The 27,990-nt window shown below is 39.9% G+C and overlaps 1 protein-coding gene across 1 annotated transcript; it reads left to right on the top strand.

Moving 5' to 3' along the window:
• Positions 1 to 21: 21 nt before the first annotated feature.
• fign (fidgetin) lies at positions 22 to 27,857 on the top strand. The gene is made up of 3 exons (XM_037790677.1): positions 22 to 249; positions 1,104 to 1,138; positions 22,849 to 27,857. Exons 2-3 carry the CDS (start codon positions 1,114 to 1,116, stop codon positions 25,068 to 25,070), a joined length of 2,247 nt encoding a protein of 748 aa, XP_037646605.1. The 5' UTR covers positions 22 to 249; positions 1,104 to 1,113; the 3' UTR covers positions 25,071 to 27,857.
• The last annotated feature ends 133 nt before the right edge of the window (positions 27,858 to 27,990 follow it).

Here is a 27,990-nt window from a genome sequence, read left to right as displayed (position 1 = left end):
TGGTGCCTGCGTGCTGCCTTCAGTCAGCAGCGGAGAGAGAGCAGCTGTCCAGGGTTTGGGATTCCAACATGGAAGCAGAGGCTGTGCTCAGTCTTCCCTCTCACTCTCACTAACTTGGACTGCTTTCAAATGGCGAGCAGCCGCGCTTCTTAACCCTCGGCGAGGTCCATTCATGTGCGCACTCAGCGGCGGATCGATGGTGCTATAAACCGTGAGAGTGACGCTGCTGCTGCCCTGGCACCTACACAGGTAAGTCTCATCCTATAGTCTGTCTATCAGCAGCGATGTTGACAATTAAAAAAAAGAGAGAAACGGAGCAGCCATGCACGATGAAAGAGAGAGAGAGACCGTGTAGTGCATCACATCCAAGATCTGCTGGAGCGCAGTCAGTCAGTCTGTGCGTCCATGCATTACGCGTTTTGGCATCGCGTTAGAAAATGCGATGAAGTTTCGCGATTAGACCGAGATTGTTTTCCATCTCCTCCACCAGTTTTGTGGAGACGCTTCCACATCCGTCTCTGAAATAACTTTCACTTGCAACGTTGAAGTTTTTTTGCATGTCAGCCTAGGAATAAAAACTTGCCGCGATAAGTTGCCGCAGGCTGGCAGGCTGGAGAGCGTAATAGATGGCTTGTCATTGCGCGCTCTTAGTGGGACAAACTGCTGGCAAGTAATCTATTTTAAAAGTAAAAGGGAGGAGGAGGGGGGCATCACGCTGCTTTAGCCTCTTCCTCTAATAGGCGGCATGAAGAATGTGTGTTTTCTGTCATCTCCAGTCTCTCACATGCTTCCCTATTCTCTCGTTTCAACTCGCGTAAAGAAAGAAGTGACAGGCTTCCAGCCTTTTCTGCGTCTCCGTCCATGCAGGGCTGCTTTTTTTTTATTTGATTTCAACTCGCATGTTCCTTTGCATTGTTCTTAATTATTAGATGATGAATACCTGAGGAAAGAACAAGAGACCGTGCGTTTTTTAGAAACTTGTGAAATCCGATATAGCTGCAGGAAGAAGAAGGAGAAGAAGAGGCTGTAATGAGAAGCAACCTTTGGAATTCCTCCTCGTGAAAATTCTGCTGTTTTTTTCCCCCTCTCCTCTTTGTTTTTAGGCTTGAAGACATGATCACTAGCACCAGTATTTATGGTAGGTTCATTTTTGTAATTATCACTAATATTATTGTTATTATTTGTCATATGTGTCATGTTTGGAAAAAGAGGCTGTTATTGCAATTTATTTCTTTGTGCATGTTTTGGTTTCATCTTCAAAAGTTTACTTAATTATGGTTATTATAATAAATGAGCATATATAGGGCACATTATGTGATTCATTTCATACAAGTGGCATTATCAATTAGGCTCAAAGTATCTCATGAAGGTTCAAGAATTTGCCCCCCATTTTAATTTGGTTTCTGCTACTGTTACATTCTTTATGTGCACTTTCACATTTTCTTTCTCATTGCACTGCTTACATATTTTTTTGCATGCAGAACTATAACAATAGGATTTTTTTTTTTTTGCCTAATAGACAATGGATGTGAATTTATCCAAAATGGTTGAACATTTCCATTAAGAGATCACATCACACTTTTTATATTATTTTTATTTATTTTATTATTTTTTTTTACATTTTTTTTGTGTGTGGAGACATAGTCTGTTATTATATCATTATTTACCCATAAATTAAATATTTGCCCATAAAATAATTAATAGGAGATTTTATCATGACAGCTTTAAAATGTAATTTATTTTAAAAATGTATGACATGGGTGCAGGATGTCTTGTAAATATTTAGAATATTATTACCTCTATAGTGAAATGACAAACTGCATAGAACAATACATTTAGCGTCACAGTTATTATCTCACAAATAAACTACATCTTGTGTTCAATAATTATAAATATGAAGGATAATGGGAAAGTAAAAAGCACAACAAAAATGCTTGTAATACAGCAATGCTATAATATGTTGACAATATCAATATTATAGGTAATTTGTCAAACATCGTATGTGATAAAGAATGACTTTAAGGAAAACTCACAATTGGTCTCGTTTTAAGTTTCATCTAGGAAGTTGTTGGGCACTTTTATATACTTGTCACACATAACAATTCACTAATGAAACTAAATCAAAATTGCTCACAGATGAGTTGAAAGGTAGCGTCAGAAATAGCTGTTATCCGTGCTTCGGTGGAAACGCTCTGTGACAAGCCAGTGAATGGATACAAGTCAGGAGGAGTAACAAGTTGTGTGCTGCTGTCTCTCTTCTGCAAACACTTTGTCCTGAGCGAACCTTTCCCACCTCCATAGAACAATTTACTTAATTGTGTTCACACATTTCATTTGCATGTTTTCCTCTGAGAGGAAATTAACATCATCAGCAGCGAGCTGAAGTATGTTTTCATCCCTCTTCAAAAAATAACAGCATTGCAGCATCCGTCACTCAGTGGCAGGGAAAAAAAAATGTACATTACCACCACGTTCATTATGTCTGAGTGTTTGGTTGTAATGTGTTTTTGCAAAGTGGGTATTAAATTTGTTGGTCAGATTTGTATGTGTTTCATATTTAAACCCCCTCATGGATGTGTGATGGGTATTTTTTATTACAAAAGAACTTTAATTTGAGCTGCTCAGATATGGATACTGAGCAGGGTGGCAAATAGTTTGGAGCAATTTATAATATTTAAATCTGTATCCACAGGCTCACATTGCTGCAGTAATGTTCACACCTATAATTTTAAATATACAGTGTAGGTTTATCTTGAAAAAATGATAATGCATCTGCACAGCATTCATCAAACCACTCTCTCAGATCTTAATTATCAAGTCCAACCTGAGGATATTTAGCTTCAGACCCTGGAAGGCTTCCATGTCTGAGCTCCTGCAGCGTGTGAGGTGATTCTTGCGGGTCCTTACTTAACCCCGGAACACCTCCGGCGTGCATGGAAAGAAGCTGACAGCTCTGTTTACTTCTGATAGGACGGCACTTATGAAAGCAATCTAAGCTGTCGCTCGACGTGAATCTTCTGAGCCGAGTTTGACGACAGATGCTGACCCTCCCGTTTTCATCACCCTCTTTACCGAGTGTCACACATGTTCACACGTTTTAAAAGGGACTGTAAATAATAATAACAAGGAGTTGTGTGAAGCAAAGTACAGTAAATAATTACATCCACCAATTAAATAGTGACACACGGATATAGAAATATGCTTGTTATATATAGTTGTGTTGTGTTGACAGTGGAATTGGTTGCAGTCAGTGCACCTTAATTGTAGTCAGACAGATATTTAAAAATAAAAAATAAAATTAAATGTCTAAATCTTTCATAATATGTTGTTTTACAAGCTCCTATTATTTTTTTTAGTTTAATAACTGCACCACATAAATCAGATTAGATTTCCAGAAATTTTGTGTTGTCTGTTATGACCGTTATAAACATACAATATATCCTTTGATTAATTGTTAGGTTACTTAATCACACACAAAAACAAATCTTCAGTATGCATGCAACATGACATCTCTGACTTGATAGTGTCATGTGTCTGTATGAAGCAGTTTAGCAGCTCTAAATGTTCTGTCCATAATGTGTTAGTGATCGCTAAAAATTGACAGCATGTCTTAAAGCGTTATCACAGGGAAGCGGTGTACACAGTGAGGGCCGACACTTTCTATACAGTCTGTCCACTAATGATGACAATTAAAGCCGGCTCCTGAATACCTTGAGCTGTGTAAACACCCCCTGGGATGTCTGCAAACGCCGTCTGTAAATTGATGAAATATTCATCTTTACAGATGGATCTATTTTGTCAGTAACTACCCACTCAGCCCCCTTGACTATATTTTATGAGATCAGTGCAGGATTGTCATCTTTAAGCAAATATGTTAAGTGGTGTCTTTCCTGGGTTTTTCATATAAAAAGCGAGGGAGTCCCCAATGGAGTAAGATGCTAGCAGAAGGGACAAAAAAAAATCTTCTAAGTATTCTACGTCTCCCTCCCTCCCTGCCTCCCTCCATCCTCTCTCTCTCTCTCTCTCTCTCTTTCTCTCTCTTGTATCCACATCTCTGTCGTTTCCCTCATGGCAGCTCGCTATGTTATCTTTGTGTGTTTCTCTCTACGCTGACAATTCTTGCAGTGATCTAAGTTGGACTGCATTAGAAAGTGGAGGCAGCTGTCTGTTGCTATACTGAGGGACGTGTTTGCTCTACTGCAAAGATGAAGGACCATGAATCCTTGACATCCTCCCTTTCTCTCCCCTCCTCCTCCTCCTCCTCCTCCTCCTCCTCCTCCTCCTACCATCTCATTTAGACACAGCGACTGTCTGCTCAGACTTGTTTTTTTTTCCTCTGAGTGACAGCATATGGCATGGACATTTTTCTAAAATGCATGCGCCTACCATTGGCTGCTTGTGCTTACCCTTCACATGTCTCCGAGCTGCAGGCCCGTCGTGTTATTTGTTCCTCTGATTCAAACAAAATACTTCCAGTTTCATTTAGTTGAACAGATTCTAGTGGATAAAAACAACACAGGTTGCATAGAAGTGGATATTTTGTTTCAAATCAAAATCGCCACATAGATTTATCTTATTTTATCATTTAAATGTTTTTAAGGATAAAGTACGAGTGCGTGTCTTTGTATGAGATTGTGTGTGTGCATATGATTGTGTGTGTGCACGTATACAGTCTGTTCCTCTTTGTGCATGTGTTTTTTTCCAGAACCAGTTTGAGGGAGGACACAATGCCTCTTTCTATTTCTTTTATTTTTAAAGAAACTAATCTTTCACATACACATCCTATGATGTTTTTATGATCATATTATAACATACAATGTACTTCACTAAATGACTGATTATAACAGAAACTGGTTGTAAGGCTGCTGTATTCAGGCCATATACGCTGGGCATATTATTTACATGGAGGCATGGCGTTTGTTGCTCTAAACTCCCTGTTCTCCTCATCTCCAACACATTGAAACAGAGGCTTTGTTTCATCTCCTTCACACGAGGTGTCTGTGCACTCGTAAGGAGACGAGGCAGCTCCGCGCCTGTTGGGGATTGGCTAGAATAGACAATCCCCAGGTGTACTAAACTAGGTTTAGCGCTAAGGCTTTTAATCTGGACTTGTAGGAGATTCATGTGCATTCATAGATTTGCCTCTGTAATTATCATACCCCCAGTGGCAGCCGGAGAGACGTTTGCCTAAATCACTGATGTCCTCATTACACTGTTTACATTTTAATTAGACATGCTAAATTCTTGTTTTTTTTTTCTCGTGGCCAAAAAGATTGGAGGTTTTCCTATCGGTAGTTCAGCAGAGATGGACTAGAGCGTTGCAGTAGTGTGTGCATCTCACAAGAAAAGGAGAATTTCTTGTTAATGTAGTCTTCTTTACATCCTCTTAAAAGGATTTATAATGTGTGCTGAGAGCGTAATTTGTTGGCTGCTCTATGAGCAAAGTCTGAATGGAGTGGCAGTAGAACATGTTATTTATCCAGGAGAAATAATACAACATAAAATTATGTCTTTGGCCCGATTATTTATTGTTACTCTCCGGCAGTGAATATCCAGCCCCCAAGGACTATGATTAACAAAATCTACAATTCCATGACTTTTGAAAATAGCTGGCACTTGGCGCTGTCATTGTGTGCCTGAGTACTGTTGCTTATCATTGAATAACCTTGGTGAAGAGAGGTGTTTTTTCCTGTCCTTCTTCCAAGGTGTTTTTTTTTTTTATTGCATGCTGTTGGGGAGTTTCGTATTGTGGAGAGAGCAGCAAGCCTTTCACAAGAGGATAAGAGAAAACTCAATATTTTTGCTGTATTGAAATTCCTCTTGTGTTCCCACAAAACGCCGTCTGCCTAATCTGGCCATCGAGGCCGCCATTCTAGCTGGACTGAAAACCCCATGCAACAAGAGAGCCTTTAAGTACTTCTTTCACCACGACACATTTGTCGGCTCCATTATATATAAATCAGAGTGTTTGAAATGTACTTTTTTTAAAAATTCAAAGTCTCAAATTTGTCTTGATGCTGACCTGTCTTAATCAATGTAACCTCTTAATGATGATAACACCATAAGAGGCTGTGATCCCGCTGCTTTGATTCTACACGAACGTAGCTCGCTCTAAATTTAATAAGAGATAAAAAACTGTAAGAGCAAAGTTAGAATAAATTTGTCTCGCAGAATAACGCCGCATGTTCACCATTTTTATTTTGCCATTGCATGACAATATAATTCATGTATTGAAATACATACTTGAATTAACTTTGATATTTATATTCAAGAGCATGCAAAGGATTTGAATATAAATGTTAATCTTTTGACTGCCTTTCATCGTCCCATTCATCACATCCCGCGCTAATTGTCTCAAATTGATATTTGAGACAATTAGCCGAAGCGATGATCAGACGAGATGTGAGCTATCGGTGGTTTCCGCAAAGTTCTCAGCGATTCATTCATCCTCTGTGGAGTCGGGTGGCTGACAGGTTGGCATTATGCCAGGTGCTGCTGGCGGAGGGGGCCTTGAGTGCCAGGGACGAGAGAGGATGGGTTGAGGTCTGCCTGATGGCGTGGAGAGGAGGAGGGGAGGAAGGGAAGAGGGGGTAGAGGGGTGAGTATACGCTGCCATGAAGGTTTAAGGTGTCAGGCTGCGGCAAGGCAGCGGGTGTCTGCAGTGACACCGTGACGTGACCACAGCAGCACGCGCGGACATGAGGCAGGACGGCTGGATGTTTGAGGACAGCCGGTGATGTTATGTATTAGGGTGTGAGATGCTGTGTTAGTTAACTGCTTAAACCATATTAGTTTTCTTCCAGGTAGGTAGGAATGGAGATGAACCGGGAAAAAAAGAGAAATAATGAAATATGAAACAATAATAAAATGTGTATCTTGTGATTACTGGTAGATTAATGCAAGCATTATTGCAATTTAAATCCATAAAGCCGTCTCTTTTTTATTTTTCTCCCAGCAACTTGTGTCGGTTGTAAGTGAATAGTCACCAGAAGTCTTGTTGCCTGGCGTGTGGCCTATTTGACAGCCCCTCTTAGAGTCCACATGGAATTAGATTAATTTAAATCAGAAACATAAGAGTGCATGAAAAAAAAAAAAAAAAAAGAAAAAGCGCTCAAGAGTTGAGCATCATCACAGAGCTTTATGAGGGCTGACACTTCTTTTGTGTTCATTATCAGGAAATCACCTCAGGGAGTCGCGTTGACTTTGCATGCTCTAAAATAGCTGTTACAGTGGACTGCCCCGCGCTCGCTCGCTCGCTTCCACTCCAGGTATCTGGGGAGGCAAGGTGGAAATACCGAACGGAGGTTTTGCTGAGAAAAGCTAAACATAGTATAAACTCCCACTTTAGCGAAGGAAATCAAGCCGTTTGTCCAGTTGCGCCGTCTAGGATGTTGTGTGCACTAAACAAAGGCTCGGTTTGAAAAGGAATGATTCCAGTGTTTGCGTCTGCAGAAATAAAGAGTGGACTGAATGGCTTCAAGTTTTCACCACCAGTTTGTTTCTTTCCAAGGGTGAAATAAAAACTAAAAGTACATTTTTATTGTCATATTTTTACCCTGATTTTAAAGGTATTATGTCACTGTTGGCATTAATAGGCCTGCGCTCTGTTTATTATACTGTACTGAACAATAGTAGATTCATTTCTTTGGAGCCTGATGTTTCTGCAGTCCAAACCCTGACTGCATCGCCTCTCCCACATCTTTAAATGGATCCCATGAGTCTTCAGCTCTGTTGTTTCCATTATTCATTTCAAAACTTCCATGTAGCATGGAGAGGCTAGAGGGGTGAAAAAATAATTTTGTGTCTAAAAAAATTGATGTAGAGCAAAGTCACTGCTTTATGCAAAGTGTGCCATGCCTGGGGAGCATGTGAGCTGGCGTATACTGTAGGAGGAGTGAGTGCTTGGGCGAGGGACCGACTGTATGTGTGTGTGTGTGTGTGTGAGCGCCTGTCAGTCTGTCAGTTAGGCCTAATGTGGCTCCCTAGAGGTACCTGGGGGAGACCCATCTAGCACCCAGTCAGCCTCCGCTGGCGGCCAAGTGGTGACAACGGGTTCCCACAGAGAGAGGAAGTGTCATAGTATGTATGTAAACTAGTGACAGATGACTGGAGACATGTGGCCTGTAGACACTGGGCCTGAAAGTAAAGCAGTTTTTCCTCCTCGACTTCCTTTCTGTCTCTTCCCACTTGAGACTTCAGAGAGCGAGCATCAGGCTCCACAAAAGCGCGGAATACATTGACAACAAGTCAAAGACGTGAATAAAAAGGATGCAAATCATTTGGCATGAAAAGACACATGCTATGTGCAAAGGTTTCGTTTGCCTTTGAAAGGCTGCAGCAAAGGAGTGAGGAGTTTTTAGTGCGCGGAGCTCCAGGCAGCTTTTCTAGGTCACAGGTCATGTGGGTCAGTGTTACACTCCCTGCAGCCTCACTTCAACCCTCGGTCTGGAAATAGAACATGCAACGTCACCCAGCCAGGAGGGAGGTAGATTCCAGACCTCAGTGGCCACGGGGCTGCACATGTGGAATCTGCTCGTGTAGTTGACCCCAAATGTTTGAAACTCAGAATGCTCCCAGTAGGATATTGTTATTTCATGCATACCCAAATGAGCAAGGCTGTACGGATCGCCGTGTACAAAGTGGACCGGCATACTTAGACTCTTCACTGTCGGCCGTTCGCGATTCATCAAGGGACCTCGCACTAGCCAGAGGCGGATTTATTTAACAGTATGCACATAACCTGTAAGAGAAGCAAAACATAACAAATAAACTGGGGAGGTTTTTTTTATTCAGCCAGCAGCAGGCCGTTTGCCTACTTTTACTCTTTTTACGCTTTCATTGTAATGGACGGAAAGCTGGCACATTGAAGACAGACGTTCAACCGGTGTGAAGAATCAAGCAAGATTTCACCTAAGCCTTGCCATCATAGGCCACAGAGCACTTCTACTATTAGGCTTAGTACTATTTTTGTCATGAAAAGCAATTTTTTTTTTAGCACATTTTGCATGTAACATATACAGTATTTAGACTGTGTGGATTAAGTGTTTTGGACATCATGAAATGTGAATTGGATGTTAATACTATAGTTGTTCTAGTAGCTGGTAGTGGTTTAAATTCACACTATAATGGCCATAAATCAAGTTTTGGTTTTGCAAAAAAGGGTTGGCAGAAAGAGCAGGCAGTGAAATATGGCAATAAAACACATAACATGAACACACACCATAAATGCTTATTATTATACTCATATTATTCTCACTAGACAGACAAGGAGTCAATAGCTCGATAGGGTGCAATGAAAGGTCACCAATCAGAGCTAAATGCAAACTTAAATTTTAAGACACAATATAACTTAATGTGTACATTTTGCAAATTGTTTATTTTTTTTCTTGATTTTAAAGGTGTTATTGATAATATTCAGCCACTAGATGTCACATTCTCCCTCCCCCGTTCCATTGCATTTACTTCACAACAAGTCATTGCCAGGCACTTACCGTCCCACACTAACTGACGACCCACGTGATACCACCGTTGTTTACTATTGGCTCACAAGCCTTGTTAGAAGTGGGAACTAAATGTCAGATATCTTCCACAGAGATAAACAATACATTCATTTTGGACCCATCAACATTTTTTAAATAATTAATTCACAATTATAATATTTTTTTTCAGGAAAAGCTATACTTTTATTCGGCACCTTTCTAAAGGCTCTGTGGGTGTATTATTTTATTTTTTTTAAATATTCGTCTACATAAAAATGTTATAAATAAGACCTTTAAGCACTTTCATGCAGCATCTAAAATATATAAACTCAAATTTATTCAGTCAAGTTTGGCTTTTGCAAGATTCATGGTTGCAATAACTTCATAATTCTGGCAACATAGCTTGAATGCAGAATTACAAGCCGACATTTGTTGCATCCTGGTTACCATAACAGAGACAGAGAGAAACAGCGATTCAAATGTTTTGATGGTGCAGTAGTGTTACTAGCATTAAACATAATTAGAGTGGGAGTATGATTGCAGTATTGTGTGTGTATATAGTAACATATGAGCATTTGTGAGTTGTGATAGTGAACACCTGGCCCGTCTGCGTGTCCCAGCGACTCCTCCTGGTCCCGCTTTCTATCCAGGGAAGTAAAATCCATCAGCGCTGATGAGTTCGTGCTCCGTCAGATATCTCCGTGCCAAACTGTTTATTGTGAGCTCCAATAGTGCCATTGTGCTATTCTCTAGTCCATGTGGTGCAACGAGCCAATTCACGTTTGAGCAATGGGTGACCCTGGGTTGTGTATATTGATGAGCGGGATTTGTTTCTTAATAGAATTGTGTCTAATTAATTAGCTTTTAATTGGTTGAACTCTGTACATGCAAATGCAGCACAATGTAGAACAATCATCGCTTTAAACTGAGCATTGAGGTCGACTTAATGAAATGTGCGAAATGCGTTTGTTGTGTCTGTTTATTCTAATTTACGTTTTGTGGTGTAAAATTTCACTTAACTACCCAATTTACTCGAGGAACGGATTTACAACAGCATGAAGGTGTTAGTTAAACAGAGAGAAGGTAGAAATATTTGAAATGCCTACCTCTCGATGTCTATTAATTATCTCATTTGTTTTTCACAAATGCTTTGTGCCACAGATTAACCTTTTTTTCTTTCCTTCGTTTCATAATCTGTTAAGGAATAATTTCCATTGCAGCCCCTCTTGCTTTCTTGCCTCATTTCTGTCAAAGTACTGAAGTCTTTGAAGGCTGCCACTTTCTGATCCACCTGCCTCACAGAGCTGTACAGATGTTTTCATTCAGAACCTCTACCTTTTAGACAAATCACAGTGTTGCCCTGCTACAGCATGCATACTGATGTTGTGTAACAGTTTAAACCACAGTCATACAAAAGAGGAATATTTGTAAATAATTACTTTTCTGTAATGTTTAAGTTGCTATATTTCCAGGTTATTTCATTTGGACCGCAAACAATGTCTGATTTTGATGCATGTTTTACTGAAATGCTTGGCTGGCCTCTGTAGCTTCAATGACCATTTTCAAGAAATACATGAAGCCAGATTCCAACAACAATGACAATAACATATATTATGGAATGTTTTTAACCTTTAACGGTCTCCATAAAATTAATGTTTGATAAGTATTATTCTGCTTTTACCATATGCAAAATAAATGCAAAGATGCATTTCCACATATTATTTATAAAGTCCCGTATATAAAAATGTAATTATGAAATGTGAACATAGAGCCACCCCAAGAAGTCTGGCAACTGCAACATGAGTATAGAAATTAGGTTGGAAATAGATGTTTTGTCTGAGTTTTACTTTTTAAATTAAGTCACAACCAAATCCCAACATTTTTATTATTACTGTTTAAATTTGAATTCATCCCCAGAAGAAAGATTTTATCTCAAAGGGTATTTCATGGGATCTTTATGTGATAGAATTCTGTGCAGCAACGTCTGGCGTAACTTAACCCAACAATCACTGTCACTATTATCACAGTGATGACAACATGTACACTGTAGGTTCACCCAGTAGCTCTACTTATCAGTCAACAGGTGATTTGCTCCCTGAACATAATACTGAATAAGCTTGGAGTTAATAGCATCTGTTTCTATTTATTAAATACATGAATTATTGCTTAATACTGTCTGGAGCGTACTTCAGAAATACAGCATACAATTCCAACCCTGTATCCTAAAAAGTACGTTCCCAAACAACTAAACTGCATTCTCAATTATGTTTCGAGGGAGACGTATTTTCTTGGTTATGTTTACAATAAGTTTGTTTGTAACGTAATTTAAAACACCCATCCATCCACCTCGACTTCCTCCCTACGCGGACTTCCTCGGACTTTGATTAGACGCGTATTTGTGAGACCAGGCTGACTATTCGTGTGTGTTTGCACATTGCCTTTTTTCTGTTTGAATGATTTTGGTGTCCATGTAATCCTCTACGCCCCCATCACAAACTCATGTTGTGTGGACAGGTTTTCTTCAAAATCAACAGATACCCAATAAATAATGCTAAATTATACAAAAAATGTGTATTAAAATCTGCGCTAATAAAAAGTAGAGAATATATGAATGTGTGATTCTCATTTCATCACTTAAAAACCACTTGAAGGAAAATTTAAGATCAGGATTTAAAGATTTTTTACACACTTTTTCATTGCTACATTTTTTGTCACAAACATAAAGCTAAAAAATATTAAATTCCTTGTAAAAACCAAACTTAACTTTTAAAGCCAATGCTGTAATTCAGCTCCATGGTGGTGTACTGACCATGCCACCTTAGCTCTTAGAAGCCATTGTTTGCCAGTGGGCGAACCAATCTCCTAGACATCTCTCTCCTTGTAAAAGTTCCCCTTTATGGCTTCACTACTGCACTTCAGTAACTTTATTACAGTATAGCTGAGAGATTTCTATTTCATATTGACCTAAGATTGCTTCAGTTGTCTCATTTCACCTTTTGTCTGGCCCGTGTTGGAGAAGTGACCTTCTTTGAGACTTGCAGTCGATACCGCAGAATGCTTCAGAATGCTTCGACGGAAAGCTGCCAGTGGTTACAGGCAAACATCCCTTTTCTGTTCACTCGGGTATTTTCAATTATAGTTCCATTTGAACTTTTAATCGGTTTAATGTGTAGGAAACGATAAATAGAACAGCAGATGGACCCGGCTTTCCTTGTGAACGCCAAAAAACAGATTTCGCTTTTGAACATTTGCATTCATTTCTGCGTAACTGCGTGGAATGATTTCAGGCTAAATCAAACAAATTAGTTGTTTTCTTCAGTTGGACATCATGTTGCACATCATGCTGATCAAAGCACATACAGTATGTGTTGCTCTATTTTTTAATGTACTGTGTATGAATGCTTAAACATCGCCGTATAGCAACCAGCAGTTCTTCATTAGCTGTAGACTTTAAACAGAGCAGCAGTTTCTCTGTGAAACGTTGATGCCACTGGCTGTGTAGCTAGCTGTTTGACAAAAAAAAACATTTTCATTCTGATTTGTATGTCAAGATCACACTGAGGCGAATGAGATTTTTTTACAACGCGATTCCCTACCTGCGTTAACCAGGTTAACATGGCTGTAAAGTCTAATGGTTGGAGGTGTAATCACAGTTGTGAGTCGGACCAGTGAACAAGATAATCTGTTAATTTCCAACGGGGCTCGGCCTGTTGGTTTGTAAATCAGACCACCGGCTCCTGGTGCCATTAAACCGCTCATAGTATAAAGTCAAGGTGTGCTAAATGATAAAAATCCAGGAAATACCACCAACATTTTTTTTTCTGGCCTGTGCCTCTTTGATTGGAGTCTTCCTCGGGGTAACAGGACTTTGGGGAATGAAGATGTTAGTGAGTAGCTTTTTGGTCAATGAGCCTTCATGTAGCAAGGTCACAATCTGCCTCTCTTCTCTTTTGAAGTGTGTAAGTGATCCCTTGAGAGACGGAGTAGCCAAGTTCATAGAGGCATTGCAAAAAAAACACTGCCTCTACTGTACATGCGCTTTTAAACAAGTTTCACCAAGTGCTCGAATTCAACAACTGTGTTCTTTTAACTAACAAGCCATTTGAGTATTCATCAGTATTATGCACTACAGAACACTATGAAGCCTGTCTCCTATAATTGTCTTAGTTTTATTCAGCGTATAAGTTCTACTTGTGAGTGGAGAGCTGTTAGTTTAGCATGCGTGTGGATTTAGCTATACTTAGGGTAGTAATGGAAGCTGTAGCCTCGGGGGCTTCTTGGCCTGAAGAGTCATGGTTTAATTAGCATCACGGAGACAGACGAATCACAGCTCACAGATTCTCTCAACTTCACCATTTACTGTATTACAGCGGGGAAAAAATGAGGAATACAAGTTCCCCTCAAGCCAATAGAGTTTATCATTAGCTCAGCCCAAAAACCCATGGGACTTGAGAATATCCAGGGTATGTAACAAAGAATGCATCATATCAAATTGAAGATTTCAACATCTGTGTACATTCACTGAGAACCACTGTGAAGTTTGCCTTATATGGTGTGTATCTTTATGACAAGAGCAGTAGTTGGCTCAGATTTCTGTTTTTCTAACAACAACCAAAAAGCTTTGTTTAAAAAATAAATATGATTTTATTATGCTGTGGAAGCTGGTCCACAGATGAGTTACTGTACTGTGTACCAAAAGTTGTGGAATTGAAACATAAATGATCTTCTGTGTATTCTTCTGTGTGTTCATCATTGACGTATAAAAACAACTGGATACAGCTTTCGAGGCGGGCCCCGTTCATTCCCATGAAAGTTGCTCAGCGGCGCATGAAGCACAAAAAGTTGAACTTAGGATCTTCGGGCGATCTTCCGCATCCGTTTCCTTTAACCCCTCGGTCCAGCCTCGGTCTCGGACTCATTCACATGAATGGAGGAAGGAACATAACTCTGGATTCGGCTATTAGTGCATTAGTACTAATTTAAAAAAAAAAAAAAACTTTTAGCAGCAGAAAAAAACAATCATTTAAATATAGTTTTGTGGTTTGTCCATGTATTGAAACATCTGTCAATCATTATGGGAGTTATAGCAAATTCCAATCTTGTGCTCTGAACTTTACGCTTGAATCACAGATTGTATCTTTAAAAAGAATTTACCAAGTCCTTCATAAATTCTTAGAAACTACTGGCTAGTTTCAAACTGATTTACTAAATCTTGACTTCAGTCTTTGTCCAAAATATAACTCTATACGCTTTAGACACTTAAATTTACCTGTTGCATGAAGTTTCCCTAAGAGTGACTAATGTAAGACTGACTTAGATGTATAAAGAGAACTGGATACAGCGTCTGAGGCGGGGCCCCGTTCAATCCTATGAAAGTTACTCAGTGGCGCATGAAGCAAAAAAAGCTTGACTTCCGAATAGAAAAGTACCCGGATCTTCCGGCAAACTTACACATCTATTGGGCCCACAGAGCAGGCGCAGTAGTGTTTCCTTTAATCCCGCCTCCCAGCCCTCGCTCCAGCCTCGTTCTCGGTCCCATTCACAAAAAAGGAAATTACTCCGTATTTTTCTATAGTGCATTTTACAATTTTTACGACCTAATTATTTAAATAAGAGCTATTCAAGTGTTCGTACTGGGAAGTTGATTCACCTCAAAAAAAACAACCCACTGATATACAGACGTCTCTTTCCCAATGTAAGTCTATGGGAGAAGTCTTTTTTGGCCCAATGGCATCACGTGACGGACACGGAAGTTGTAGTACCACCATTTGGCCACTATGTAAAATTTGCTTCAAAGCCTGGCGCTCTTCCTGAGGGCTTGGTCTTCGTACCTTTGAGTATTCAGAGAAAAGCAGCTGCACATGCACACATATGTTTTCTTATTGTCAACAAATCCCATGAAAAGACCAAGGCCAATAGCTTTAGTCCATCTCTCACACACTTTTACAGACCTTGTTTATGTCACTTTAAACGTAGCCCATTCGTCCTTACTGAAGATGTAAATCTTTAACGAATATGTTTTAATGCGGACGAGATATAATGCTCTCGTCCGCACTCCATAGTATCACTTTGAACACCAAAACATTTACACGGTACACACTCACACATGTTTTATACTACCTCTTTTAAGGACGGACTACTTTAACAGTCATTTAAAATCCAAAGTGGGCATTTGTACAGTTAAATTATGCAATGATTTCTGAGTGGGAACATTTACATCTTCTCATCTTCAGATGAATTATTCAAATCATCAACAGACCTGTGCCAGCAAACAGTTTTATTCTCTTACAGCTGCTGTTGAAATAATGTGCTACTCTGTAGATTCATACAATCATAGGAACTGTAACAGGAGCAGACACCCTTACCACCATCTTGTGTATAACACAAACGCGTCATGCAAGTGCATTTACTGTAGCTGCAGATAAAAGCAGGTATTCTATATTGAGAATTTATAATTTTATTCAGAGGTGAAACCGTGCGGCTTTGGATCATCTTTCTGGCAGTATAGCACACAGTACAGTTTGGTTGCAGCTATATAGAGAAGAATGGTGAGCTAATGAAGTAATGATTTTGAACCTCTGAGTCAAACTGATTTATTGTATAAACAGTAGAGATGCAAGGATTAATCGATTAGTTGTCAACTATTAAATTAATTGGCAACTATTTTGATGATTGATTAATCGGTTAGAGTAAGTTTTTAAGAAAAAAATTCACTGATTCCAGCTTCTTAAATGTGAATATTTTCTGGTATCTTTACTCCCCTATGGCAGTAAACTGAATATCTTTGAGTTGTGGACAAAACAAGACATTTGAGGACGTCATCTTGGGCTTTGGGAAGCACTGATTGACATTTTTCACCATTTTCTGACATTTTATAGACCAAACAACTAATCGATTAATCGAGAAAATAATCAACAGATTAATCGACAATGAAAATAATCGTTAGTTGCAGCCCTAAAATAGATTAAAACAAGAGGTACAGAATCAAAGATTGACCCATCACATTTTTGTAAATGGAGATTAGAGGCAACTGTGTTATTATGATGTTAGCAGGATTTATATTTAACATGTATTTCATATTTAAAATACAATTCAAAAGGATAGATCTAATTGGGCATTCCAGTTTACCATTTGTGCATACTGTTTAGTGAGAAATAGACTCACCATATGATAACCTGGATTGATTAGTCACCTTACTAAGAAATCAGAAACATGATCTCCAACTGCTTCCTGTCTGCTTTAATCGTTAGTTGCAGCACTACGGTTGTAGAAATGCCAAAGAGCTACAGAAACCATCCTTCTCAATTCAGTAAGCTAATATCGGGACAGTTAACTTTAGTCCAAGCAAACCCGTTGTCGGGCTGCCCTCATTGTGGTTAAAACATAGAGCTGCTTATTTACTCTAGAAATAAGTAAATAAATACGTGTGTGTCTTACTAAATCGCTAATTTATAGATCTGCCTTTAAGAAAACACATTTATTGTTTTTACTATGGTTGGCGACGACGTTTCTAACTGAATATATGAAACAGGGTATGAGAGGTGTTTGATGTTTAATTGACTATTTAAATTTTGCACAACTTGGATGCATCCTCAGTGATGGTGATCAGAAGTACTGACTATTGTCATAACTATTTAGACTTTACATTATAGTGATGAGCATTTTTATTCTGGTCACAACAATAGGTTATCTGAAACAATATGCCAACTCCTCAGGATGTCATATTGCTGGTACACAAACTGACACGCAAACAGGGAACACATTGAGTTTTACATTTATGAGGTGATCCAGGTATAGAAAAATGACTTGTGGCTTTCTAAAAAATAGTTGTACTTAATACTAAATAGACACCAGCTGACACAGCTGGATTCATCTACTAAAAAGTATATTATTGTAGTAAGATATTTAACATTATGTGTTCAATAATGTGATTGTTATTGTTTTAGTTATTGATTTAGCTCCTGGTAGCAGGAGGTTTTTTAAGGAACACAGTTTGCCAGTGTTCACAGGTGGGAAGCCAGTTGGGGATCATGTCGCTAGTATTAGCAACTCCTACTGGTTGGTCAGGACAAAGACACATAGAAGAAGTCTTTATGGAGTGTACAGACTATTAACACAAAAACACCATCAAGAAAAAATATCACATAGACATTCATTGTATGATCACATTAAGGATTAACACGTAACACAGTAAATGCAGCACCAGTAAATCCCAGATCAGATGTCTGCACACATGTCTAAGGAACTGTTGTTTGTTATCTTTGCCATAATATATTTTAATTCACATTTATTTATACATGTAATTTATGCATGCCTCCACACTTTGCTTTGTCAGCAGCTGAATTAGTCTGGGAGTTTGCACCAGAATTTCTGCAGTTGGATCGATGCATCAGCTTCACATGTAAAGAATTGCTTTCTTGTGTCCATATGGCATCACTTTATGTTTAATACTTACTGTGCTGGGAACAAATACACAATTTATCATTATTTTTTACCTAAAGATTTCTGATTAATTAAGATTTTATATATAAACTTAGTGATAATAAAACACACTTGTAACAAACTTACAGGGGTAGATTCAATGGATGGCATACATGATTTGTTAATTGACATTAGATTATTTCTTACAGATAATGAATTCATTTTTGTCAATTATCAAGTAAAATATGCCCCAGATATAGTTGCAGCTTCACCTAGTTGCTGATTGCTTTTATCAAATTCGTAACATTGTTCAATGAATACTCTGATTGTCTGATTAAGTATGGGCATTTTTGTATGCTCTTGCATGTTGTGATGAATATTTGTGATTCATTTATGACGTTCCACTGATTAATTACATTAATTAATGGACTCATTGGAAAAAAAACAATAACAATTGGTTGCTTTGGATGTACAAAATCTTACCGTATTATCTAATATCTAACATTTTATCTAATCTTAGATGTAATCAGATTAATCTAATCTGATTTATTGTTCATCCATAATCATTAATTGATGTCTTACATGTTGTCTTTTCAAGTAATTTCAGTAATGGAAGGTGGTCATAAATACAGTAGAGACATAGCATGTGATCAGGCGAATGTTAGTGATAGATGCTTAGCTTTATCACTCTGTCTCATCTTAAGTATTCGGTCGCAATGGACTGTCAAACTCACTTTGCTTCCTGTACAATCATGATATTATTCTAATTACAAAGAGAAGTCCTGGCACAGGAAGTTGTCTGGCTGACTGGCAGGTCAAACGACAATAAACATACTGTAAGTGCGTCATTTTCCACCTTTTGTGTTTGGATTAGTGCAGACTCCACTGGGATCGGTGGACTTTGATAGTGTGGAGACAGCTAATAATTTGCTGCCGTGGGTGGTCAGACTGTGAAATGTATGGGCAGTCGCCCTGTAAAAGACAGTGACTGAGGAAGGCATATCTTTTCTAAATGAGGGGTTAAATGGCACCCTGCCGTCTAAAGATTGGAATTACTGCCACATGGAGCTCTAAATTGAGTTTAAATAGTCTTAACTTGATATGTGAGATGAATGAGACGCTGTAGCCGTACCGATTACCATTTCACATTGTATTAGGATGTTTTGCCCCACCCCTACTTAGAATATCTCCAGTGAATTTGAATATGAATATGAGCTTGTTTTTATTTATAAATGTAATTACTGTCTGTCTGCAATATTTGCACGCTTGTCAAGTAGAGTGGCCTGTGTGTGCAGAATAAAAGCAAAAGCATCCCATAATTATGTTTACGTCCGGCGATGAAAATCCCAGGGTTGTAATGATCAGTAATTATAAATACTTTTCAGCATGTCTACTGCCTCAGCTGGGACTATTGTGTGGTGTGAAGTGCAGAGTTTGTGCAGCTTAATTATGACATTGTACATGACTAAATGTACCAGTCTGCTCCAGCTCTGAAAAACACTTCCAGTGCATAATCACGCTCAAGTCTGACTTTAAAGAGCTCATTACAGTTAGTTTTCTAAAGAGCGGCTTATTAAACACAGTTACCTAATAAGCATCTTTGGTGGTGCAAATTGGTAAAAATGGTAATGAGTCTGATTAGGCCACGTTTCAATTACGACAGCTTTCACTTCCCTCCCCCTCTCCCTCAACCCTCCCACCTTCCCCTCCCCCCAAACCAAAAAAAAAAGACGAAGCAAAGTCCAGCTCTTTATGCTTGGGAATCCTCCTGGAAGGCATTTTGCTCTCTCTCTCTCTCTCTTTCTCTCTCTCTCTCTCTCTCTCTGTCTCACATACACTCACGCACACACAGCGAGAGGAAAAGAAAACCGCTCTGCCACCTCTGTGCTTCCTTTCAGCAGCACAGTAATGAATAGAGAATTGTGCAAGCGGCGGTCCAATTTACGCACTGGGAAATTGGATGGACAGAGTGGAGGCCCACTCTTGTTTGCTTAAAAACGGCCCAGGCTACCAGATTAATAGTTCCCAAAAAGGTCAGCATCTCTGTTTCATCGGCGATGATCACTGAACCAGAAATTAAACACCATATAGCGCAGCATAACGCCATGTCAAATGCGTTTCGCCTCCACCTGGTCGAGTGTGAGATCATCTATAAAGTTTATGATGTATAACACAAATTATCTCTTTATTTTTTGCTTTATTTTGTTTTCTGAATCTCAAATTCAGCATTTAGATATGAGTCGATTTATACGATAGAAACGGATAGCTCCACAAAATTGGATAAATGACACACCAAAAAAAAATATTTTCCACCATCGCCTCAAATGTAGCTTAGAGGATTACTCAGATATATGAATTGACAAACACAACAGTCCAACAAAGGCTGTATTTGTTGGTGGCTGATCAGTGGAATTTGAGCCGGAGAGCCCCGAGGCTATCTGAAAACATTCCACTAATGGAGCGCTCTGTAATTATACCATTTCAAAGAAAGACAAAGGAACCTGTGGATGTTGTATTTGAATTTCCAGGCAGGTGGAATAAAGGACAAGCGTTTTACCGTAATGCCAAAGTACCAGCTCATTATGCTAATGCGCTGTTTGTGTGTGCACGTGGGTGCATTTGTGTCTATTTGTGTGTTAGTGTTTATGTGGATGCATTTACTATCTACTCTGTAACCTTTGTCTAAACCAAACTATTTAGAGTCTGATTCTCGTTCAAATAGCATGCTTCATAAATATGTTATTGAGAGAAAACTGCACAAATAACACACATTATGATGGCACTCACTCATGTTATTGCTATTATATATAATACCAAAACTCCTTTGTTTATTTAACATGGTGCAAAAATCCTTGTATCCTTGAATTTATCTATTAGTTGAATAGACTTTTTTGCCTGTATAAAAGAAAATGCCTTGTTCCACAAATCCAAATCTCAGGTTTGAGTTATTTTCTATATAGAGCAAACAATATAAGTCTGTTTATAGCAGTGTGCTGCATTTAGATAATCATCTTGGATGGTTTCCATCATATAAAAATACCTGATGCTCAAAGATCTCAAGCACACTTTGCGAGTAGCACTCCTTTGATTGTCCAAAGTGGCACATTGTTCAGAGAGGATTAACAGTAATAGAAGAATCTCACTCAATAAGCTGTGTGCAATTTTGCTATTGACAAAATGTGCCTTGAGTGTTAATGAACTCCACTGAATGATTTTACAAAAAACCCATTATCCTGATACTTGCACTGCGCTGTCAGTAAATGCTGTGAATGGCTGAGATTGTTTTGGCAGACGACGCAGCGCTATAGTCGCTCTCGCCCAAATACCGTTTTGTTAGTTTTGAAGGGAATCTTTTTCTCAGCAATAATGTGGAAGAAATGTTAAATTCAACACGTTGTTTAACAGGTATTTTAATGCAGTAATAACATGAGTTCGCAGGTTGTGCTGGGGGGGGGGATCCACTTAAAAACATTGCACCCACCTACAAACTGTAACATACCAGCTGAACTAGAATGTAGTGAATGTAGATGGACACGGGTCCAAAGGGTGTCATTCATACATTTTCTTCAGTCTATACACATGTCAAGTAAATACGGTTTTGATTTATGATGAAAGACATTTTGTTATTATCTGTGATAACACAATTTGTTTCCATATATTCTATTTTCTGTAGGTTTCTGTTCCAGCACAGTATGGCGACCATGTTTTGTCATGCCTTGGCTTTTTGCCTCTGGCTTCTTTTTTTTTTTTTCTTAATCATTAGCTTGGATGGTTGACAACCATGTGAGCCATAGCATGGATCTCTTTGACTAAAACCTTGTAAATTAACACAATTAGTGCAGCATCATCCTGCTAATTAGCTCCCGGTGTCTAGTGTGGCGGGCGGGCAAATAGCTGGGAGGGAGTCAGAAGGGAATCCGCAGACAAACACTGCGTTTGTAATCTGCCTCTGGACAGCGGCTGTTTGTTGCCTAAATCCTGTGATATGGACTTAACCTACTGAAGTACAAAGTATAGCATTGCAGCGCCTGATTATTCAAAGGCATGGACCATTTATAACAAGCGGGGAAAGTTTGGTTAAATGCGTCTCCTCTCATGTCTTCTTGTAGCTTTTGCTCAGATTAGTGTTGATGTAAGATGTGCGCTCTATCTCGGATTGTTTTGAGCTGCAGCCTCTCTAATAGTCTACATTCTTCGGGGCTATAGTACATCCTCTGATAATCCCAAGCAGAGTAAAAGATGACAGCATGTGTAAAAACTTCTATTTGCAGATTGACTTTAGGATTTAACTCGATTATTTGTGTCATTCAAACCCCTCAAGGCCGTATAGAGTGGCTGAGAGATGCTGCAGAGAAAAAGACAAGTGAAGCATGTTTTTTTTTTTTTTCCTCTCTCCCCTCCCTCACTCTGTGGACTAGGAAGCAGTAGGCAGACTGGATGTGGATGTAATTCATGCTGGGCTGAGGGGTTTGTGTGATGAAAGCAACAGAGCGCTGCCAAGGAAGATTGCTTTGCTGCGCTCCTCCAAGCAGATTTGAAACTGTCTCAGAATGCCTCAGATGAGAGTTGGATTATAGACTGACCCGCGATGTCTGTGTCATTCTGCTCTGTGTTGGGTGGATTATACCACGCTAACCAGGTGTTGGGTCCCATATCCTCATCATACTGACCGTGATGTGTGTTCTGTTAGCGTTTGTCATATGGGAGACATTTGGACAGTTGTTCTTTTAACATTTTCTGTATGCTAATTTAACTATTTGTGTCAGAATAGCCTCATGCTTTTTTTCTTTCCACCTTTTTCTACTCAAACTATTGAAAGAAATTCATGCATTATGGCTTTTCTTTAATTATTACACACCTTAATATGTTAGAATATGATTTTTAAATGACTATTAACCCTGATTTAATGCTTTCATTGACATATTTCTTCCTTATGCGGAATATCTAGGTCTAAAGATGCAGTGGACCCCAGAGCACACACAATGGGCAGAGCAACACTTTGACATCTCATCCACTACCCGCTCGCCAGCACACAAAGTCGAGGCCTACCGGGGGCACTTGCAGCGAACGTACCAGTACGCATGGGCAAACGATGACATCTCTGCACTGACTGCCTCCAATCTGCTCAAGAAATACGCAGAGAAGTACTCTGGGATCCTAGAGGGCCCAAATGAGAGAGCCCTGCTGTGTTCCTACTCCGATGGCACCACCGGACTCATGAATGGACGAAAGTCAGAGAATGAGTCCTGGCAGGAGGGGATTTACCCAATGAACTGTGCTCCAGATGTTATATCTGTGAGCAAAGCTGGAATGACAGCTGCCCTACCCCCTACAGATGTGTCCGCTAGCATAGGCAGCTCCCCGGGGGTGGCCAGCAGCTTGTCTGAGCCCAGCTATTCCAGCAGTAACTGTGGGAGCCACACAGCCACCACTCTCCACTCGGGCCTCCCCTCTCAGGAATATACCGCCAGCTACAACGGCTCCTACCTGCATTCTAGCTACAGCGGCCAGAGCACTCCAGCCCTCCCTTCCCCACACCCCTCTCCTTTGCACAGCGCCGGGCTCTTACAACCCCCGCCCCCTCCTCCTCCCCCAACCTTAGTGCCGAGCTACAACGCCGGGTCTCCAAACCTTCCCAACTACAATTATCCTCCAACAGGGTATCCTTCTCAGACTGCTGTTGGCCCTGGTTATAGCCCCGGGGGAGCGCCCCCTGTGTCTGCTTATCTGCCGTCCGGCATTGCAGCTCCTACGCCGATCCCTCCTTCCACACTGCCCGGCTACACCTACCAGACCCATAACCACACACCAATCGCACCAACACCTTTGAATGGCAGCACATCCCACTCATTAAAACGAAAAGCTTTCTACATGAGTGGACACGGAGATATGGACTCTAGCTATGGTAATTTCAACTACAACCAACAGCGCTCCTCACAGAGCCCAATGTACAGAATAACGGACTCGGACTCAAACAGGGGCAACGGCTTTGACAGAAACGGCGAGGCGTCGTCTTTGGCGTTTAAGCCGACCAAACTGTCTTCTGATCAACAGCGAAAATTTATCATACACTCTGGCAGAGCACTAACTCCTCCATCCTATGGATCAACCAAAAGCTCTGTGGGGGATCTCAGAACTGGCGAGCCCTACGGCAAGTTTGGATCCCCCATCATGAGCGAGCAAACTGAAGAGCACAGACAGCACCTCTCTCACTCCCTAACGGGGCCTGACATTGGTACGGCTACCTCGTCCATCCATGCTGCAGAGGAACAACTGAAGAACAGCGACTCCAACCTGGTGGAGATGGTGACCACCGAAATCCTTCAGCAGGGCCCTCCGGTGGACTGGAGCGACATCGCGGGTCTGGATATGGCCAAAGCAGCCATCAAAGAGGAGATACTATGGCCCATTTTAAGGCCAGATATGTTTAGTGGACTTGCCACATTACCTCGGAGCCTCCTTTTATTCGGACCTCAGGGAACTGGCAGGACGCTGCTGGCCCACTGCATGGCCAGTCAACTGGGGGCTGCCTTCTTGCAACTCAGCAGCTCAGCTCTGGTGACCAAGTGGCTAGGGGAAGGGGATAAGATCATCCAAGCGTCTTTCCTGGTGGCCCGGTGTCGCCAGCCAGCGGTGGTGTTCATCAGAGAGGTGGACCTGCTGCTTTCGGCCCAGCTAAGCGAGGAGAGCCCAGTGAATCGCCTCAAGGCTGAGCTCCTCATGCAGCTTGACAGCCTCCTGACCTCCGCTGAGGACCACGTCCTCGTGGTCTGCTCCACCAATAAGCCTGAAGAGATCCCAGAGTCCCTACGGAGGTACTTTGCCAAGCGACTGCTCATCCCCTTGCCTGATGGGACGGCACGACACCAGATAATCAGCCAACTGCTCTCACAGCACAACTACTGTCTCAGTGACAAAGAGATGTCACTACTGGTTCAGAGGACAGAGGGCTTTTCTGGACTGGACGTGGCTCAGCTGTGTCAGGAGGCCGCGGTAGGGCCTCTCCACGGCATCCCCGGTACTGACCTGTCGAGCATCCACCCCACTCAGATGAGACCGGTCTCCTACCAAGACTTTGACAGTGTGTTTTGCAAATTCCAGCCCAGCATATCACAAAAAGAACTTGACATGTACACCGAATGGAATAAAACGTTTGGTTGTAGTCAATGAAAGAGACAAATCAGACATAATTTCTTTAAGCCCACTAGTTGAACAAATAAGTGTTTGGCCTTCAGTGAACAAGATAACAAACAGTGGTGACATGAACATACTATAAACAGCAAAGGGATTGTCCTTGAAGGCTTTAGACAGAAGATGACAGTCCGGACGTCACACAAAGTTAATTAAATGCTTTATAAGGCCGACGTCATGTGCTCACTAAAACTCAAACAACTTGGAAGAAGATGCCCCCCCGTTTTTTTGTATATACATATATATATAAATATATATATACATACTATTCTGCTGATCTTGAGATTTAGTTGCTATCAAGTGCCTGAGGTGGTGCTGTTTAAGTTGTTTTTGTTCTTTTTGCCTCACAATCTTCATTGGTGACATGTGCTAATATATATAAAAAAAAAGCTTTAAAATGAGACTAAAAACTTGCTTTCTCTTTTCCATTAGTGTTCTACAGCTGTGTTTGTTTCGTGCTCTCTGTGAACAGTTGTGGTTAATTTGAGCTAAATTACATTTAATGGTATCATTTGCATTACCTTACACAGGTTTTTTATCTATGTGTGAATCCTTTAATTACAATAACACTCGCATACGTACAATGCCATTTGTTTTCTGGCAAACTTAAGGTGAATTTGGTTGCTGTATCTCTCCACTATAGATAAAATTACAAAAAACATTATTTTACAATGTGACTTCAATCTAAACAATAAATTACTATGTAATTGCTGTTAAAATATTGTTTCAGTAGTAATTCACAGTGTTTCGCATAAATGTAAGATTTCTTTTGATGTTCTCTATTTGAAAACTCAGGAAAGTGATGATGATATGTACAGTACCTCATAAGCTTGTGGCGAAGCACTACACACTACAAGAGCATTTGGCTTGCATTTGAAATCCCATCATCAGACCATGTAAGGCTATATAATACCTCAAAAAGCTCAAAATGAAACGAGAAGGTTCCTACAATGAATGTATGAGAGTGATTCTGGTTTATTTACAAGACAAAAACAAGTCATTTGTTTGGGGTTCTTTACTTTAGCTCGTGGTGATGCAGAGCTGAGAGAGAAATTTGAAAGGTGCAGACAAACATCTCGGGGTTGAAGAAGACAGACGCCCCCGAGCTATTTCATTCCATCCTGCTGCTGTTTTATCATTAATGAAACCTAAGGATTATGTATAGCCTAAGTTCCTTTCTACCTCAGTTTCTTAGTTATCTCTGAAAGACAAATACATGAAGACAGCAAAATGTCAGCACCTATTCTGCTTGTTTGATGAGAAAACCTTTTGAGAGAACACCAAACAGTGTTTTGTTGTGTGCAAAATCTATTAGCTTTACATTTTGATAACTCCCGAGAACCACATAATGCACTTAAAGGGGAATACCACTGAATATCAGGTTTGGGATACACTATACCTTTGCCTTAGGACAATTTGGTTTGCTGACATTCACCATATTGTTGCCATTGCTTTGTTTGGCCCCTGAATCTGTGATGTCAAATAGAAAAATCTAAATGTGACGTGATGTTTAGTAGGCATCCAATTCAATTATTTTAAAACAAAGTTTACAGAAGAATTGGCCATAACTGTAACATTCATGAATTGAGTGGCATTCCCTTTTTAAGCATGTCATGAAGGCTCACTGTACACAAAACTGTTCTTTTTACTCTGTGTTGTACTTTTCACATTTAAACTGTTGTGTTTACAGTGCTATTTATCTCTATACTTGCTGCCATTTACCGGTACATTTCCATGCAAGGTTTTTTTTTTTGGCAATGAAAGAGCAGGACTGATAGCTGAATTGGCAAGTAACAAAATGTTATTGAATGTATTACGTCCTCAGAGCAGTAAGGAAAGCAAAGCACTCGCACATTGAAAAATGCCACTGATGTAGATAGCACTGTAGGTGTAGGTGTAGGTGTATAATACCGCAGAGGCACTAAAGGACCTTGTGTTTGTTTTTCAAAGGAGGTCCCATCATGTTGGTTGCCTATTGCACATGTCTTACCTGTTCTTTTTATTGTTATTATTAGACAGTGTGCAGATTGATTGATAGTTTTCTCAGATTATATGGATGTGGCTTCTTTGATTTGAACTCTTTTCACTTTTTACACATGATGAATTACCCCAAAGTTACACAGTACCATCTTTAAAAAACAAAACTTTAAAGATGGATTCATTGTTTTCATTCATACTGTGCAAAAGTAGCTTAATTAAACATTTTTTTGAGACTTGCTGTTTACATACACCACATCCAGCAGTCCATGTTGAAGCTTCAAACGTGAAAAATGGGTAGTTACACAAGAAAATTAGACCAATATTAATGGAAAATATATCTTGAAAAGCCCCTTAAATATACTGTGTCATTTGTTACTACACTTTGAGGTGTTTATTGGTTGAAAAATACATTGAAGCCAAAGTAAAACTGCTTTCTTTTTGAATGATTTGCTTGAAGAAGTTGTGAGTTTCAGTGACCTTAACGCCACAGTGTGAGCTGTGGATTACTGAAATTGCCGATTTTATAGCACTCTCACTGGGCATTGTTAAGCTATTATATCACAGTATGTCAAATATATGTGGGTTTTGTAAAACATGCATAGTTTTTCCGTTTTATCCTGTCTGAGTTTATGAACAGCCATTCACCTCTGCTGGAGTACAAATGGAAACATGGCTAATTTGTTTAACTTTAAAGAGGACCTGTTGTGCTTTTTCCGCTTTCATATAGTGTGTTATATCGTTTTTTTGTGCATGTAAAAGGTCTGCAAAGTTACAAAGTCCAGGCCAAAGGGAGTTACTCTCTGCACCTGAAACGCCTTGCTTGAAGTCCCGCCTTTTCTTCTGTAACATGGTGATGTCACCAAGTAACACATTTGCAGAATACCTGCATAGCGTCCAGTTTGGCACGCCCTCAAACAAA

This window comes from Sebastes umbrosus, chromosome 13, assembly GCF_015220745.1.
Source record: "Sebastes umbrosus isolate fSebUmb1 chromosome 13, fSebUmb1.pri, whole genome shotgun sequence".
In the NCBI taxonomy this organism is placed as follows: domain Eukaryota; kingdom Metazoa; phylum Chordata; class Actinopteri; order Perciformes; family Sebastidae; genus Sebastes; species Sebastes umbrosus.
The sequence above is the reverse complement of the archived record's forward strand: the minus strand, read 5'-3'. Positions and strand labels throughout refer to the sequence as shown.